The sequence below is a fragment of the Atta cephalotes genome (genome assembly GCF_000143395.1).
Source record: "Atta cephalotes unplaced genomic scaffold scaffold00003, whole genome shotgun sequence".
NCBI lineage: Eukaryota > Metazoa > Arthropoda > Insecta > Hymenoptera > Formicidae > Atta > Atta cephalotes.
In genome coordinates, this window is record NW_012130067.1 from 8349287 (window position 1) to 8367934 (window position 18648).

At 30.7% G+C, this 18648-nt stretch overlaps 3 protein-coding genes across 3 annotated transcripts in view; 1 reads left to right on the forward strand and 2 right to left on the reverse strand.

Moving 5' to 3' along the window:
* Positions 1 to 2092, reverse strand: part of LOC105625803 (general odorant-binding protein 71) — a 4853-nt gene extending 2761 nt beyond the window's left edge. Inside the window, exon 1 of the mRNA XM_012207117.1 lies at positions 2030 to 2092. Within this exon, the coding sequence (XP_012062507.1) occupies positions 2030 to 2092 (63 nt within the window). The remainder of the gene's footprint in view (positions 1 to 2029) is intronic.
* Positions 2093 to 2466: 374 nt separating this feature from the next.
* LOC105625805 lies at positions 2467 to 4179 on the forward strand. The gene is made up of 3 exons (XM_012207118.1): positions 2467 to 2484; positions 3634 to 3857; positions 4008 to 4179. Exons 1-3 carry the CDS (start codon positions 2467 to 2469, stop codon positions 4177 to 4179), a joined length of 414 nt encoding a protein of 137 aa, XP_012062508.1.
* A 5494-nt stretch (positions 4180 to 9673) lies between these two features.
* LOC105625636 (1-acyl-sn-glycerol-3-phosphate acyltransferase gamma-like) overlaps positions 9674 to 18648 on the reverse strand; it is a 17165-nt gene continuing 8190 nt past the window's right edge. The window contains exon 6 of the mRNA XM_012206958.1: positions 9674 to 9762. Within this exon, the coding sequence (XP_012062348.1) occupies positions 9674 to 9762 (89 nt within the window). The remainder of the gene's footprint in view (positions 9763 to 18648) is intronic.

Here is an 18648-nt window from a genome sequence, read left to right on the forward strand (position 1 = left end):
ATAAGACCGGAAGTGCTGGTCAGCTAGGCTGTGTGCCATTGATCAAAACAAGTGATAGTCAGAGGGAGCAACGTCTGGAGAATACGGCGGGTGGGGTAGGACTTCCCATTTCAACGTTTCCAAGTATGTCTTGACCACTTTCGCAACATGGGGTCGAGCATTGTCATGCTGCAAAATCACTTTGTCTCTCGTTGTATTGCGGCCGTTTGTCTTTCAATGCTCGGCTCAAACGCATCAATTGCGTTCGATACCGATCGCCTGTGATTGTTTCAGTCGGTTTTAACAGTTCATAATACACTACGCCGAGCTGGTCCCACCAAATATAGAGCATGACCTTGAACGTCAAAATCACCGTTCTTGAAGCGTTGAAACCACTCATGACACGTTCTTTCACTAATAGCGGCCTCACCATAAGTATTTGAGAGCATTCGATGAGCCTCAGCCGCAGATTTCTTCATATTGAAGCAAAAAATTAAAACCTCCCGCAAATGACGAGAATTTGGCTCGTAAACATTTTCAATCGAGAATAACTTTATGATTCAGACACAAATCGACTAATGTTTCTATGAGGTTATGTTGACAGATGCCCAAGTTTATTGTATGACGTCTATGATCTATTTCGACCACCACTTACCGCTAAAGCCATCTATAGGAAAACAGCGGAAGCAAAGTTGTATACCTAATAAAAATATAATTCAATCAGCGCGAAGAAACAGAACTTCAAACAGTTGCAAAATAAACATTCTATTAAATACAACCATTGTGACAGCAAAGCTACAGCATTTATATCAAATAATAACAGCAAAATCGAGCATTCAGTGAAATTTACTGAAAAAAGTTCCAAAACGAAGAATAATTTTAGCGAAATTTTTCCACTAGAGAAAATGGAGATTTCCATTTACAAATTTCAAAGTAATTTTTACGTGATCTTAACAAAATTCAAAGGTTATAATAACATCGCTATGTGATGCGTTACTTAAAATCTTACAACTTTTATATTAGGTCAGAGAAAAAGTTCTGTGGAATTTTGTTAGCGTAAAATTATATACAGAATATATTTGTTGCGAAATTTTTGATTATCTAACATAAAAGCTTAAAGTTTTTTCTAAAAGTTTGTTTTTAAAAAATGTTCCTACAACTTTTTGTTACCAAGTTACACACGGATTAATATAAGAGCATTCTGATTTTGATTGCGCATAACTCCGTTAAAAATTATCGTATCGTAATTAATAAAACAGATTTTAAAGCTGAAATGTTGTCTATCAAGTGTGATGTAATTGCCAATTAAAAAAAAATAGAATATTGTACATTTAAGCTAAAAATGTGTTACTGTCCTTTTTTCTATTGCGCAATGATTATAAAGATTTCAGCTTTAAGAATCGATTTTTTTAATTGCAGTACAATGATTTTTAATGGAGTTATGAACAATCAAAATCAGAATGTTCCTTTTTAATTCGCGAATAACTTAAGAACAAAAAATCGTAGAATCTTTAAAAAACGATTTTGTAGGAAAAAATAAGGAAAACTCCAAACTTTCACGATATAGATAGTCGAAAAAGTCGCAAATTTTTTTTGACGTGATAAACTTACAAAGTGAGAAGAAAAATTTCTCTTTTTTCAGCTCATAGTTTTTTATATATAAAAATTACAAAATTTACATTACTAACTTAAAAAATATAAAAAAACCATTCGAAAATAGAAATTTCAAGGCTAAAGCTTTAAAACCCTTTTTTAAAATTTTGATCGATTTTATTTTTAACGAAAATATTGTATATATAATTAATTAACAAAATATCGTCAAATTTTTCGGCCGAACCCAATAGAACATTTTTCTCAAATTTATTTTCGGGTTATTTAACCAGTGTGTGCAATTTTTAGAATATTCTATATATATTGTAATTTTAAAATATTTAAAACATTTATTGGATATAATATGTAATAATAAATAGCACTATTATTTCAAATTTTTTTCATTAGAAAATAAGTAAATACATTTTACATGATCAACAGATCTCTTTCAGTTACTTACATTCGCTGATTCTAATAGCAGCAAACAAAGGTTGCATAGAACAACAAAAATTATTCTTGTCATCATTTTCATGCGAGTTCTATCCTTTCAAATGAAACCTCCTCACTTTTTCAACATGTATTTATGCAATAACTTAAAAATGCTTGTATCACCGGTAAGACAAGTTGATAGAAATAATTATTGCAAAACAAATATTGTTCGATGCCTCCGGATGGAGACACGCTCGACTACTCTCTTGCAATTATTCCAATTACTGATCGTATTGCCGTGACCATTGTTATGAATAAATCCTTTGTGTGAGAAAATCACTGAATTGTCAAAAAGAGAAAGAAACAGGAAAAGGAAAAAAATTTGATCATGGGGAAAGTGAAAGCTTCGTGAAGAGCGATAGATTCGAGCGATCAATTCTCTAGCAATTGTTCATCGAAGAAGATATAATGTACATCAAGTGCTTTGTAAGTACCTGTATTATTACCATAAAATATCCTGCGAGAAATGTCTTTCAACGAAAGCTGATTAAATTATAATATATTCTTCTGACATGAAAATTGTATATACAAGAGAGAGATGAGAATACAGATCGAGGAAAGCAACAGACCACGAAATGTGAAAGTGATTAAATTATGTTGATAAATTTCTTGATAAAAATTTTTCTTGGAAATATAATTTTCACAGTTTCTATATAAATTTCAGAACTTGATGTGTGTTTATTTCATTTTGTATGTTTTGCCATATACAAAAACTGAATCTGTAAAGATTAACAAAAACGCCAATGCAAGATTTATGAAAACAAGGTGCAATTTTTCTATATAAATTATTAATCAAACAACAGATAATTAAAAATAATGTTCAATTTTATTATTTAAACTCTGATACTATAATAAAATATAGAAAAATGAGATTTTTTTCTATTTTTTCTTATATTTATAATAATAATAATATATTTTCTTGATATTATACTTAGCATTTTTCAATATACTAATAAAAAACTTTTTAATCAACGAAATAGTTTTTAATTCTAATTATTTTTCATATTAAAATCATTTTAAAAAAACATTAAGTCAATTAAATAAATTTCGAATGTTTCGAAAACGGAGCATATACTTATATAATATTCTGTTATTATTGTCCGATGTAAAATCAATTACTGATTGAAAATAATAAACAAAATTCCTAAACAAATGACATTCTTTTGTAATATCCTGCATTTTTAGTTCATGTTATACATTATTTTCAAATTATTCTTTATTCGGTCTATGTTTGTTCCATTTTTTTTATTGTCCTTATTATTTTTATTTCTAAATACAATTCGATGGAATTTCATTAATTTCAGTCCTTTATAGAACTGAAAAGTCATTATTAAAGTGGCGCTGAAACAATGTCATCTTTTGAAATAAGAAATAAAATAAAAATAAGGAATTATAACAAATCTTATTCAAGGAAAAATAATTAAGATTTTAAAAATAAGCCCCCGTTCTCTAAAGATTTAATTCTTAAAAGAGATATTATTATAGTATCTAGAAATAATAGAATTGTATTGTTAATAAAAGAATAAAATTATAAGAAGCCAAAATTCTTTAATTATCTATATTTTTTTTTCGTAGCTTCTTCTAAAACTTTTTTCACTCGCGATTACGTTGCCAATATATGATGATAATACAAATGGAAAAATCACACCGATACATACAAGTAATATTTCGACAATTTATTCCGCTAAGATGTTGAAAAGGATATCAGACCAATCACCAGATGGAAGTCGAATAGATTTTCAAATAAGGAATCATCGAGGACCAGGAACATACGTATTCGGTTTTGATACTGGACATGGGTAATATACATTGCTCTGCCATCATTATAACTATATTAATTATCGCATATATAAAATTAATAAATCGATTAAAGAAAATTTTATAAAAATTTTCAAAAAAATGATTGAAAAAAGATCAAAATATATATATAATACATATATAATTCGTAGAAAAAATAGACAGTACAAAATGGAAGAGCGTCATCGAGATGGAAGTGTCAAAGGTCGATATGGTTTTTACGATGCAAAAGGAAACCTCAAAATTGTGAACTACATAGCGGGTCCCACTGGTGGTTACCAAGAACGCCATCATGAAACCATCACTTATAAATCTGAAACTTAACGCACGTATCTCAAATACTTTTCAAATAAAACTACTATTCATGTATATCTATATCAGACATTTTACATTCAATAGAAAATAACTACTGATGAAATAGATTTTAAGTTACACAAGTTATATAGTATTTAACAAATCGGAAAATGGAATTGACTTATCATTGTCACATCTTTGTAAAGTTTTATGATGATTATACTGACAAGGAGAATATCAGGTGATGGAGTCGGGGATTTTTACAGGCTGTTCTTGAGCGGAAAAAAAAACAATACATCCGACCGTTTCAATTATTGGCCCATAATTTCAAAGAAATTTCGATTTTTTTAAATAATTATTGTAATAATTTGAAAAACGTACTGTATAAATGAAAATATTTGTATTTTTATAAATTTTATTTAATGTTATTAGTTTTAATTACTTTTAGTTTTAATTACTTTTTTATCGTAATGAAATTTCATGAAATTACATATTAGTATTATAGATAATAATTAAAAATCATTTATAGAATATTTATATATTATCATTTGAATCAGAGATTATCATCATCGTTGTTATTATTCACATGAACAAGTATAAACAAGAATGTAATGAAAACTGTTACAGTTTCTTATAAAATTAGAAATTGGAAATTATGATTAGGAACAACTAAGTTATGTGTTTGTAATCTCTTTTTGATTAATATTAATCGATTAATATTAATCGATTTATTAATAATAATAGAAAACTAATCATATTTTGTAGACGTACATTGTACGGAATGGTATAAATAATAAAAACAAGAAAAACATAAATATTTATAACATTGTAAACAAATTCTTACGAATTTTACGAATGACTTTTAGAATGAAAAATTTGGTTCTCATCAAAATTGATTCCTGAAAGAAGCTATTTCCATAATGTCAATCAAATCTGCTTTCCACTAGATATTAGAAAAAGTTATTGTGTCTGCAACAAAAATTCATTCGTAAGATGTTCATAATGCAGTATAAATATTTGTTTTTCTCTTCTACAATGTACGTCTATAAAATGCGATTAGTTTTCTATTATTATTAATAAATTGATTAATATTAATTAAAAGAAGATTACATATATTTACTTGTTCCTAATTTATGGTTCAATCTTTAAGGGTGAATGAAATATTCAGCTCGTCCTAATGTTTCTGTCAGTTATATTTTGCAAATAGGGATACGCGAACAGCCGGCCGACTTTGTCACTGCGACATGACGAAGAGACGCCTATACATGGGGGCAGATTTTCTGCAGTTGATTCGCGAATCTATCCAAAGTTAAATAGGTGAGATAAGCAATGAATCCGCCTGTATATGCCTGTATAAGCATTCTCTACCATTGTGACGAAATTGACTGTCTGTTTGCATCCTTATTTGCAATACGACTTGATAGAATGGTCTCAGTATTTCTTGCCTTTGAGCTATATTAGTATACCTTGATCAAAAAGGTCCCGGAATTCATTCAGAAAATTCAAAATACAAGTTTTATTCATCAAAAGTGATATTGTCCCCTTCAAAGTACTCCCCATCGACTGCAACGCACTTATGCCAGCGCTTGATCCAGCTCTCGAAACATTTCTGGAACTCTATTGTCGGTATAGCCATCAGAGTCGTCTTCGATTTTTCCATTACCTCCTTTCGGCTGTTAAAACGCGTTATTCCCCGTAATGGTTTTTTCATGCTCATAAACGGCTGTTTTCTTTAGAGTATCACTGCCGAAACAGTTTCCCAACATTTCCAAGGTTTTCACACCATTGAATCCATTTTTAACACAAAATTTAATACAAACTCGTTGTTGCAAATTCAACTCCATTTTTAAAATTGTAAAAAATTTAAAATACGTGCAGAGGTAGATGTACTCAAGACGGCGTAACTTTTACAAATGTCAAGCTATGGTGATAAAATTTGGTGGAAATATCAATGATAGATGTGGCAACCTAACCAAAAAAACAGAACTCAAATCAGCTGACTCAGAGCATCACCTGGTGATAATTCTGGGAACTTTTTGATCAAGGTGATAATCCAAGTTTGATTCAGTTTTTCTTTGGAAGCTTGTACTCCATGCACATTAAGAGACATACTGTATACAAAGCTGTCGTCACTACTGCAGCATTGATTTCTGTCATCTTGATTTATTAAAAATCTTGAGTTACTAAAAAAGCATACTGGGGAACGAGTGCAATTTTATTCTTTTATTGAAATAAAATTTGTTTTGAATTAAGAATAAATTTATTTTATTTTACGAGTAATTTATTGTTAATTTATTGGAAATTGTTTATTCTTGGCGCTATTCTAAGCATAAAATATTCTTGGATTAAAGCATTTATGCATTTCTTTAAGAATTCATTTTTTTTGTGTGTATAAATAAATGAGTATTTAATTATTATCTATAATACTAATATGTAATTTCATAACAATTTCATTAATCAAAAAGTAATTAAAAGTAATAAAATTAAATAAAATTTCTAAAAATACAGATATTTTCATTTATACAGTACATTTTTCAAATTATTATAATAATTATTTAAAAAATCGATTTCTTCGAAACTATGAGCCAATAGCTGAAACAGCCGGACACATCGTTTTTTTTTCGCTCAAAAATAGCCTATAAAAAGTCATCAAAATCCCCGACCCCATCATCTAGTGTTCCCCTTGTCAAATTTAACATCATAACATGATGTATTAACATCATATTATTATTTTAATGCATTGAGGTTGTTCTAAAGCTATCCATCCGATACGAATACAAAAATATGAAATATATTTTGAACATTATAGAATGTGTTTTATTAATGATAACGTTATGACTAAAAAATCTTCTTTTTTAAAATTTTACGTTAAAATTTTTAAGTGATATTTCTAAAATGTGATATTTTCAAATAAAACACATATTCGATTTATTGCCGATTTCTGTAGAATGTGCATTTTTTCGTCATCAAGAAAAGAATCTTGTGGCTTGAAAAAATTTTAATTGATAATAAGATCAACTCTTATCTAAGTGTTTCCAACACAGTTTATAAGGTTCGATTTACATCAAAATTATAACATTGATGTTATAACTACTGATGTTAAATACTGTGTAAACTACTTTACGACAAAGTTACTACATTAATGTAATAATTTCATCGTAAAATATACCATTAACAGGACATCTAATATTACATCATCAATAATTATAACATCAGTAGTTATAATCGGATGTTATAACTTCAGAATAAATCGGATTAATAACATAAACATGATATTAATAATGTTATAGAGACAAAGATGGTCTTGGCGATTCTGTGCACTAAAACAGATTTATGTCTGTTTCTACCAATATAGAAATACTTTTATTTCGACAACTTCATCTTTTTCTACTTCTTGAAACTAGAAAAAGATGAAAAGACAGTTGAACTAAGTTAATTAAAACTAAATTACTTTGGAAGACATTAATAATCGAAGCAATCACAGATAGTCGAACACGTTGATGATATAACTTTGCAAAATAGAAAATGAATAGATAATAACAGAATCATTCTCACATATAATGATAAAGCAGAAATTAAATTAGCAATATTTTTTTAAAACACAATGAACCTTTTAAAACTGCGGATTACTTAATTTCATCATTGAAATATATGTATATAAATTCTAAAATTGTTTAATATTCTATATTGTTTAAGACAGCTTAACAAGAGTATCTATTAATATTTATATTTACTGCCAATAAATTACTGGAATTAATACTTCCCTGATGCTGAATCCACTGCGCATGTGCAAAAAAAACTGGACCTTTATCGGAATACTCCAAGGCATTTTATATAAATAATTGTTGTCTATGATTGGGATTAAATCGTTTATTTAACAATAACAATTGCTATATACGAAAAAAATAATGCAAAAAAGATGTAAACATCATATAATATATAATACCAATATATATATACACACACACACACACACACACACACACACACACACACACACACACACACACACACACACACACACACGTATATGTGTATGTATATATAGAGTGTCCTGGAATTTGCGAAAATACCACAGAAAAATTAAATAAAAAAGTTATGTATACAATTTTTATTTTAAGAAGTAGTTTTTGAGATTTAAGATTTTAAATGTAATCAATTATAGCTTATATTTAGACAATCACCTATCCATCAATCGAGTATATGATTATAGCGTTTTCCTTTGGCTACACTAGTGCAACATTTATAGCGTTTTCCACTGAAAAAACTGGTGCAACACCAGCGCTGTGCTAGGTTTCATTGAAAACTAATAATCTAATAGTGCAATAATAGTGCAGGTTTAGTATTAGCAGGTTTAGTAGTGTAATTCAATGGAATATATCATAAGATATCCATTTTATAATCCTCCTAAAAATATATATAACTATGTCAAACTTAAATATTACTTATTTTACAATATTCTGATTCATTTATTTATTTAAGATATTTTTTTAAAATTAATTTTTTACGTTTCAAGAGTTTTAAATATCAAAATATCATTGCGTAGCTATTATTAGAAACATCTTATTATTAGAAAATTAACACAATGTCATTGTTGACATTAATTAGAATAATGTAATATCATATCGTAACATAACATCATACTTTAACACAACCTCAATTTCAACTGCACTGGTCTCCACTTCAAAGATGATAGAAAAAAAACTGAATTCACTACAAATGTTTGCATCAGTTTTATCAATGGAATATTAAACACTAAAAAAATGTGAACTGATTTTCAACTGATGACAGTGAAACAATAAAGTTGCACTCAGTATGCACTAGTGTTGCACTAGTTCTCCTAGTAGGAAACGTTATTAGACAATGTAGCATGTCCATAGCTGATCGTAGGCAAATTCATTTGTATTACTAATTTGGATGTAGAGGTTTCCGTGATTACGGTATAGAGCAAGTTATATGTACGAAGTGCAGAGATTTTGCTACACCATCTCAACAAAGGAATAGTGTAAAGCCAGTGTGATATTTAAAATTGAAAATGAAAGTCAATTGGGAGGAAGACTTTACTCAGTGCATCTCAAGGAAAAACACTATTAATAAACATGCACTTCAGCGTTCAAATATAGTCTGCAATTGGTCATATTTAAACTCTTATTATTTTACAAAACTATTGCTTAAAATAAAAATTTACAAATAACTGTTTTACTTAATTTTTTAGAAACTTTCTTAATGTTGTATTTTTATTCGTGAATTTCGGAATACTCTGTATATTGAGTATGTGTAAGTCTATGTGTTACATATTTAATCCATACAGAAAACGCATTTGTTGCATGTGCACTTGCGCGCACCGAATGGATTACACAAGAGTATAAATCAAATATATACGTATCTGTTGTATTCTTTTCCAATCTTCTTTCTTGTTACTCTTCTCATCCAAATCGTATAATCGTATAATCTATTTCTTCGATCCTTGTTTTGATACTTCTATTTTTTTACGGGAATCTCTCATAAAGCTATTGTTTTGAAATTATTTGTCCTTTTTTGTATCCTCCGTACCATACGATGAACTCTTGCTTATTTCCGACATTCCCAGAGTTTTGTACATTAGCACATAAACTGTAATTTAATTTATTGGGTTTAAAATGATACACATTTAAAATGAATTGAGGTATCTTTTATAACTTAATGATATTGTATATAGGATGTCTCAGATAGAATGATCGCCAAATATTTCATGTGCTGATAGAGCGGACTAAAATTGAGTCGAAAAGTTCTCTACCATTTTACAATTTTCGCAATAATTAACAAGATATTAAGGCTCCAGACTACTCAGCCAAGAACTCTGTTGAAGTCGTTGAACGTCATTGACGATGGCGACACCGAATCAGACGGCGGTCTAGCGAAACCGGTAGCAATACATTCAAACATGAGTACCCATGTACGTGTGCTCGCACTGCTCGCTTTCGGCGCGCCGAGAGTGAACAAGATAGCGAGCTCCTTCTCACTGGTCATTTGTTTCAAGCGACTGAAAATGCTTTCTCGGCAATCTCAGCCATTCGGTGGTCTCCGACATCAATAAGGGGCGAGGGTCAATCTAGATAACATATAAGTTTTAATAAATTGTGATAATAGTATACTCCTCTCATTAATCCAGAATAGTATAAATCATGTGAAAACGAAATATTTAATTGTTTATGATTTTAATAAACAATTAAATATTTTGTAAACTATTGCGTTTTCACATGATTTATACTGGATTATTCTGGATTAATGGGAGGAGTATACTATTACCACAATTTATTAAAATTTATATGTTATCTAGGATATCCTTATTGATGTACGCCGAGTGGCCGAAATTGACGAGAAAGCATTTTCGGTCGCTTGAAACAAGCGAATACAGAGAGGAGAATAGATATTCTCTTGAGCTGTCCCGTTGTTCAGCGCATCGAAGAGAAGAATGGAAATTCTCTCCACGGTTGCCAATTTTCTTGCAGTTTTCTGTTTTAAAGTTTCCGATTTTTTGCACGATTTTTCGATACTCCGGTAGGTGATGAAAATCTCCGATTAATTGCTCTGAATGTTGATGACCATTTTTTTAGGAAATGATAATGAGCATAAATGGCCAAAAATTTTCATGTATTAAATTAACATATAAATGTATTTAAACATACATTACTATGTATAAATATGTATAAATAAAAAATGATTATATGATTATAAATAAAATATGTATTCAAACATGTTCATACATCCTTAATTCTTTCTTTTGTAAAATTACTGCTTACTACAAGAAAAATAAATATAATGACAATAATGAGAAAACATTAAAAATAATGAAAAGAATAATTTTTATATTGTTAAAATTTCCATTATTTCCTTTAGAAACAATCCAATTTGGAGAAATGTAAAAAAAATTACAATACATCTATACAATTGTATATAATTATACATTAGTAATTTTTCTAAATTTGATTTTTTCCAATTATTTTGAATTATTTTAATTATTTTTAATGTTTTCTCATTATTTTTTTTTCTTGTATTAAATTGTAGTTTATTACAAAAGAATGAATTATATGGATTTCATATATAATTATATGTTTATACACTTGTTCGGAAACCAGCGTTAAATTGCCGCATGTGTCTGTGTACGTACCACGGACGTACACATACGAGAAGTAGATCCTGACTTTGGGAAGTTGCATCGAATGAATGAATATATATTTATACATGTTTATATGTGTTTATATACATTTATATATTTGTGCATTAAAAATTTTTTACTGAACAGTGGGATTAAAAAATTTCTCAAGTTCTGAAAAGAAATCTCTAGAAGGGTGAAAAATCTAATGACTTTTCTTTTTTGAGAAGCCATATAATTTGGACACGCTATTAATACAAAACTTGCAAATTTCTATTGAAATTATCAATTTTAGGCAAGATCGTAGGATTTCCAGTGCATAAGTCTTCGGGATCATCTCAGTTGAAATCTGGCAATTGTGATTCTCTCGCTTCCTCGTTGACTCCGTGCCAAAATTCATCGTGTCATTCGATTAGGAAAAAGTTAAATGAATAAAACGCGTTGGAGTATCCGAGGCTAAAATCTTATCATTAGTGATCATTAGCAATCTCTACTTATGATTTATTAACTTTATTAACTTTTTGAATAAATGGAGACACGGTAGTTCTGATGCTAAAATAAGCACAGCAAAATCATGATGATTATATCATTGATCAAAAAGTTCCCGGAATTATCACCAGATGCTCTGAATTAGCTGATTTGAGTTCTGTTTTTTTTTGTTAGATTGCCACATCTATCATTGACATTCCCACCAAATTTTATCACCATAGCTTGACATTTGTAAAAGTTACGCCGTCTTGAGTACATCTACTTCTGCACGTATTTTCGATTTTTTATAGTTTTAAAAATGGAGTTGAATTTGCAACAACGAGTTTGTATTAAATTTTGCGTTAAAAATGGATTCAATGGTGTGAAAACCTTGGAAATGTTGAGAAATTGATTTTTTTTCTGTTCGATCGAGTCAAAAAACCATTACGGGGAACGCGTTTTAAACAGCCGAAAAGAGGTAATGGAAAAATCGAAGACAGCTCTGATGGCTATACCGACAATAGAGTTCCAGAAATGTTTCGAGAGCTGGCATAAGTGCGTTGCAGTCGATGGGGAATACTTTGAAGGGGACAATATCACATTTGATGAATAAAACTGTATTTTGAATTTTTTGAATGAATTCGGGAACTTTTTGATCAAAATATGCATGAAACATGAAAATCATGACAAAAGAAAATTTAACAATTAATTTAACAATTAATAATATAAATCAAGTTGAAATGAATAGATGCTAGGAACATGGAGCATATGCAACGCATATGCAACGTAAACAAATTTAATATATTGTGACTACTCAGAAGTCTTAATCATGCGTTTAATGTTTTCTCATTATTATTATTTTTATATTAAACAGTAACTTTAACAAAAAAAAAAAAGAAAAATATATGGACATTTCATATATAATATATACAAATATATATGCGTATATACGAACATAATATGCTTTTATATATTTATATATATTTAAATATAAATTTTTTACTGGGCTATAATTACCTCGTTATGTATTGTATTATTAAATTTATAATAGTTTACATTGTCTACATGAAAAGAATTTAATATATAAACAATACATAAATAATCCATAAGGGACTTGATTAAATGGTGTGAATGGAAGCGCAAGCGTAACGTAGAAAATGTATAAGAAAGAATAGCGAATAATAGGCGAGTTTTGCGAATAATTAGATTAGAACATGTGATTCTACGAGAGCGGGCAATAAGGAAGCCGAGAGAGTGGAGGCAGAGGTAGGCGATAGTTAATCTGGTAGATAATAGGAGACAGGCGAGAGAGCGTGGCGAAAGAGATGGCGGGAATTATGGCGGGAAAGGCCAGTGGGCACGGCCAGCGGGGGAACAGGAAGTCAAGGTAAAACAGGAAGCAACAAAAAAAAGCTAACCGAGAGAAGAAAAGGTGTATTCATGAATACTAGGGAAAAAGGCGAAGCGGATAGAATGAAAAAAGAATTGCGAGAAATTGTGGAGAGGAGGATAGAAGATATGAGAAAGGAAATACAGGGCAGAAAGAGAAATAAAAAGGGAAGTATACAGTTGCACGGAAAGAAAAATCAAAATCTGAAGGAGGAATGGGCGAAACAAAAAAAGGAAAAGGCAGAGGTTAGAATAAGAGAATTGACAGAGAAAAGCAGAGAGTTGGAAGTCAAATTTGCAGTTAGAGAGAGGTTAGGGAGAGGTTAGTTAGAAATAAGGAAAGAAGTAGGGAGAGAGTAGAAAGCAGTAGGAGAGAAGAGAGTGAACAGAAAGAGACCAGGAGTGGAGTAAATGGAGAGAAAAATACAGCATATATGCAGAGGCAGGGGCGGTTATTATTGAGGAAGAGCTGAGTTATAGAGAGGTCAATACTGAAAAGATGGATAATAAATAGCAAAAGAGAGAAAAGGAGATTGAACTTTGTCATAAAAGGGATAAATATAGAGATAGAATCAAAAGGTAGAGAAAAGGAGCAGAAAAAAAGAGAAGTATGGGTAAAAGAGTGGATAAAAGAAAAGTTAGAGGTTGAATGTAATATAGTTGCGGTTAGAGAGAGTGGTAACGTATATGTAGTTAAGGTTGACGGAGAAGAGAAAAAATGAAAATGAAAAATAAGCACAAGTTAAAAGGGAAGAGAATATTTATAGAAAATGACTTAAGCTGGAAGGAAGGGAAAATTCAAGAAAAAATTAAATAAATAGGCAAAAGAGCAAAGAGGCAAGGGAAAAGAAGTAAAAGGATTAGGAAAAGTGAGAGTGGAAGGAGCGTGAAAGAGATGGATAGAAATAGAAAAAGAGGCGGAGAGAAATAAAAGAAATGTAGGAGAGAATGAGGAGAATAATGCTAGGGACAAAGCGAAGAAGAAGCGGCTGAGCCAAGAAGGAGAGACGGAAGAGGAGGGGAAAAAAACGAGGATCGAAGAGGAGACAGGTAAGAGAGTAGAGGGTGTCAGTAAAAGAAAGAGGAAAAGAAAATATATAAGGGGAAAGATACGAAGAAACGGAAAAATAAAAGAACGTATAGAAGTAAGGAGGGAAGAGGGTAAAGGTAATAAGAGGAAGGAGGAAAGAGAGAGAGATATGTTGTTCTGGAATTGTGCTGGAGGGATGTGGAATAAAGATAGATTTTTGGAGGTATGTGAAAAATTTTGATCTTATCAGTTTATGTGAAACATGGATAGAGGAAAAGGATTGAGAGAATTTAAAGGACAGATTGCCAAGAACAAATATAGGGAGGGCTAATAATAGGGCGGTACATTTTGCAAGGGAAGAGAGGCGAGGAAGGGCTAATAATAGGGCGGTTTTATAATAGGGAAAAGAAACGACTTCAAGGAGATAGGCTACAAGAAGAGAAAGTATAATAAATACGATTTAGTAATAAATAAGGAAAGAGTAAGGGTTATCTCGGTTTATGGAGAACCTTACCTTAGGGATAACAAGGAGGAAAAAATTTGAAGGAAAAGATGGAAAGATATATAAGGGAAGGAGAAGGAAATTTAATCGTGGGAAGAGATCTAGATATAAGATTAGGGGAACTAAGAGGAATGGAAATAGAGGGAGAAGGGATGGAGAGATGTAGCAAGGATAAAACTATAGGAAATAAAGATAGGAGCTTTATGGAATGAGTAAGAGATAAAGATTTGTAAAGCACATCGAGAGACTGGGAGAGCGAATATACGTAGGAGCGAGGAGCAGCTCGGTTATAGATTACGTAATGAAGATGTAAAGGATAGGATTATATAGATTTTATATAGATTTTAAAGTAGAGAGTAAGATATAAGAGTGGACTCACTTGCCATTGTGCCTGAAAATCAGGGAACAGAAAGAAGAAGAGAATCCAACCAGAAACGAGTGTGGAAAGAAGAAATAATAGCCTGAAATGTGGAGACAATTGAAAGATTCCAGAACGCAACAGAGGAAGAGGAGCGAAAAGAAGAAGAGATACAGGAAGGGAAAAATATCGAAAAAAGCTGAGAGGAAATTAAACAAATAGTATTTGATTTGATAAAAAAGAGAATAAAAAGGAAGAATAAGGAGTTAGGACACAAGAACTGGTGAGACCGGAACTGTACCAAAAGTAAGAGGGAAGTAAAAAGACGTACTGGAGATGGAGGAAAGAAAAAATAGGAAGGAAAGATTATTTGCAAGAGAAAAAGAGATTTAAGAAATTGCTGAAGAAGCAAAGAGAAAAAAAAGAAGAGAGGAGGAGGAGGAATTAAGGAACTTGAAAAAAGAGATGAATATGGAAATATATAATAAGAAGAGGGGCAGAAAGAGGCAGATTGAAAATAGCATAAATAAAGAGCAATCATTTGAACTACTGAGTAGCGAGAAAGCTGATGGAGAGGAAAGGGAAGTGGAAGATGAAAGCACTGAATTGGAAAAAGAAGAGCTAAAGGAAGAGAAGATAAAGAAAAGGAGATAAGAAAAATGAAACTTAGGAAAGCTGCTGGCACCGACAGAAGTGTGGAAATATGTAGGGAAAAGGCTATGGATGAAGCTGGTATCTCTAATGAAGATGATATGGAGAAAAGGCAAGATTCCGAAAGATTAGAAGAAAAGAATAGTAGTTCCTATATATATAAGAAGGGTGACGAAGAAAAAGCAACAAATTATAGAGGGACATCACTATGCACAGCGTATAAATTGTATGCAGAGGCTGAAAAATAGACTAAAGAAAGAGGCAGAGGAGAAAAGAATGATCCCAGAAACTCAAGCAGATTTCAGAAGAGGAAGATCGATGATCGATAATTATATTTTTGTGATAATGCACATCGTACAGAGAGAAGGAAGTAAGAAAAGAGAAGATGGGAAAGTTTTCAAGAGGTTTGCGGATTTGAAGGCTGTCTTTGACAAGGTGGACAGAGGCAAATTATGGGATTACTTGAGGGAGAAAGGAAGAGAGAGGTTAGTTAGAAGAATTGAGAAAACCTACAGAAAACAGAGGTAACGGTTAAAACGAAGCTAGGAAATATTGAAAGTTTTATAAGAAGAGAGGCGTAAGGCAGGGATGTGTGATGAGTCCACTCCTTTTCAATTTGTACATCGTAGACTTAGACGAAAAATTTAGAGGCAGAGATATCCGAGGTATAAATAAACAAAAGGTAAAAATAGGTATAAATAAACAAAAGATTTGAAATCTTGCATATGCGGATGATATAGTTCTATTGACAAAAAATAGGGAAGCCCTGCAGGATAGGATAGGAAGTTTTAGAAGATTTTTAGAGGAAAAGAAATTAGAACTATGTACAGAAAAAACTAAGGTATTGGTATGTAATAAGAGAGAAAGAGAGAAAATAGAAATATGGAAATGGGATAAAAAGGAGATAAAAGAGGTGCAGGAATTTAAGTATCTAGGCTTTACTTTGAATAGATGGGACAACTGTAAAGACATTAAGGAATTAAGTAGAAAGGGTAAGATAGCGGCAAGAAAGGTATGAGGTTTAGGTGAGAGGATGTGCAGGAACAATTTCAGGAGAAGATGGATTTTATTTAAATATTTAAATATTGCAAATATGGTGCAAAGTGTTATGGCTTATGGAGTAGAAATATAGAGTTGGGAGGAGAAAGAAGAATTGAAAAAGATTATGATGGATTATATAAGATGGATTTTTTTAATTTGGATTTTTATACAAGATATTTAATCATGAAGGAGCTTCTTATGGACAAGCTCAGAGTAGGAATAAGAGCAAAGAGATTTGCGTAAAATAAAATCAGGAAGAATAGGAAATTTAACAAACGCAAGTTGGCAAGAAAAGAAGAATGATTGGGGGGATGTACGGACAAGAAAGGAGAAGAATTATATTATAATAAGAACGGATGGGGTATAGAAGAAAGGGAAATGATATATGGGGAGAAAAGTTTTGAAGATCAATTAATAAATAAAGAGAGAGCAAAGACAGTGGGAGGATGATAAAATCCAAGATATAACGAGGGATATAAGGAAATAGAAACAAATGGCAGAGTCCCAGAATATTTGAGAAAAGATAATTTAGGGAAAGGGAAAAGAGGAGAAGAAGTGAGAGCCTTGTTCAAATTAAGGTGTGGGAACTTAGAGGAAGGTAATAAATACTGGGTAGAAGAGCATAGAAAAAAGTGTATATTCTGTGGCAAGGGAAAAGATAATTTAAAGCGCTACGTAGAGGAATGTTCGGAAATAAGAGAAAGGTTTATTAAATTAGGAAAAGATAAGGAAAAGATCTTAAGGAAATTGTGTGATGAGGTGTTAGATGAAGCGAAAGGGGAAATAATAAGGAAATTATGGAAAGAGAGGGAGGTAGTGAAAAGAATGGAATAAAAAAAAATAGGGAAGAAATGTATAGATAGAGGGAAGGTATGGAGGGAAAAGGGAAGTAAAGTGAACTAAGGAGTAAGTAAGAAATAAATATGTGATAATAATAATACATAGTAATAAGTCTGTGATGTAGAAATAACGTATATATGTAGGTATTGAACAAGAGTATATTACATTAGAAGTAGATATAATTAAGAGAGAAAAGCGGATAAAGCGAAAAGGAATAAAATGAAATAATGTAGGTAAAAAAAAGCAAAATCAGAATGTCTAATCAGAAAAGTAGGGAAGTAAAGGGATAAGCAAAAATTTTTCTAAAACTTTTATAATAATATAGGTACGATAGCTTGCGGACGAGGTATGCGCTTTTACCGAAATTTATAATTTATATTAATTTTTACATATTAGGATGGCCAAATCGTGACCGAAACGTATATGAATCAATTTACATTAATGAACAAATTTTTAATGGTTTTCACTATTAAATTATGGCTTTCATTATCATACAATATCTATGTGTGGCTGTTTGCTCTTGTTGTTTATTGTTTTAATTTTATTTTTTTAAATTCTATGTCATTTTCAAAAATAAAATAATTTAAAATTTAAATATTAAAATCATGTTCTTATAACTTTATTTTTTGGCTTTTCATATGGTAACAAGTGTCAATTATCGACATTTACCGACATTCAAGAGAAATACTATCAGAACAGAAAAACAGCAAATGACAAAAATTGTTATTTTCTTCTCATAAAGTTTTTTTTTCAAAATTTTTTAGTGCATTTGTTTTCTCATATATATATAATAAAAATAGTTGCCAATAATAGTACTAAAAAGTTGACAAAAAATTCTGAAAAATTCTTAGAGCTCTATAAGAAGAAAATTATTCTCTTGCTGTTTTTCTGTTCTGATTAAAGTTGATAGTACTTGAGTAAAAAAAATGATTAAAAACCAATATTCGACGATTTTTAATAATTAATATCTAGTTAATTATTGCGAAAATTGCAAAATAGTAGATGACTTTTCGACTCAGTTTAGTTCGCTCTATCCACACACGATTTTTGGCGGTTATTTTGGGATATCCTGTGTGTGTGTGTGT

Excerpts from the sequence above, each read along its gene's own strand:
- LOC105625805 (XM_012207118.1), top strand. Across the intron at positions 3,858-4,007 it reads GGTTTTGATACTGGACATGG|AAAAAATAGACAGTACAAAA; the intron begins GTAATATACATT and ends TATAATTCGTAG.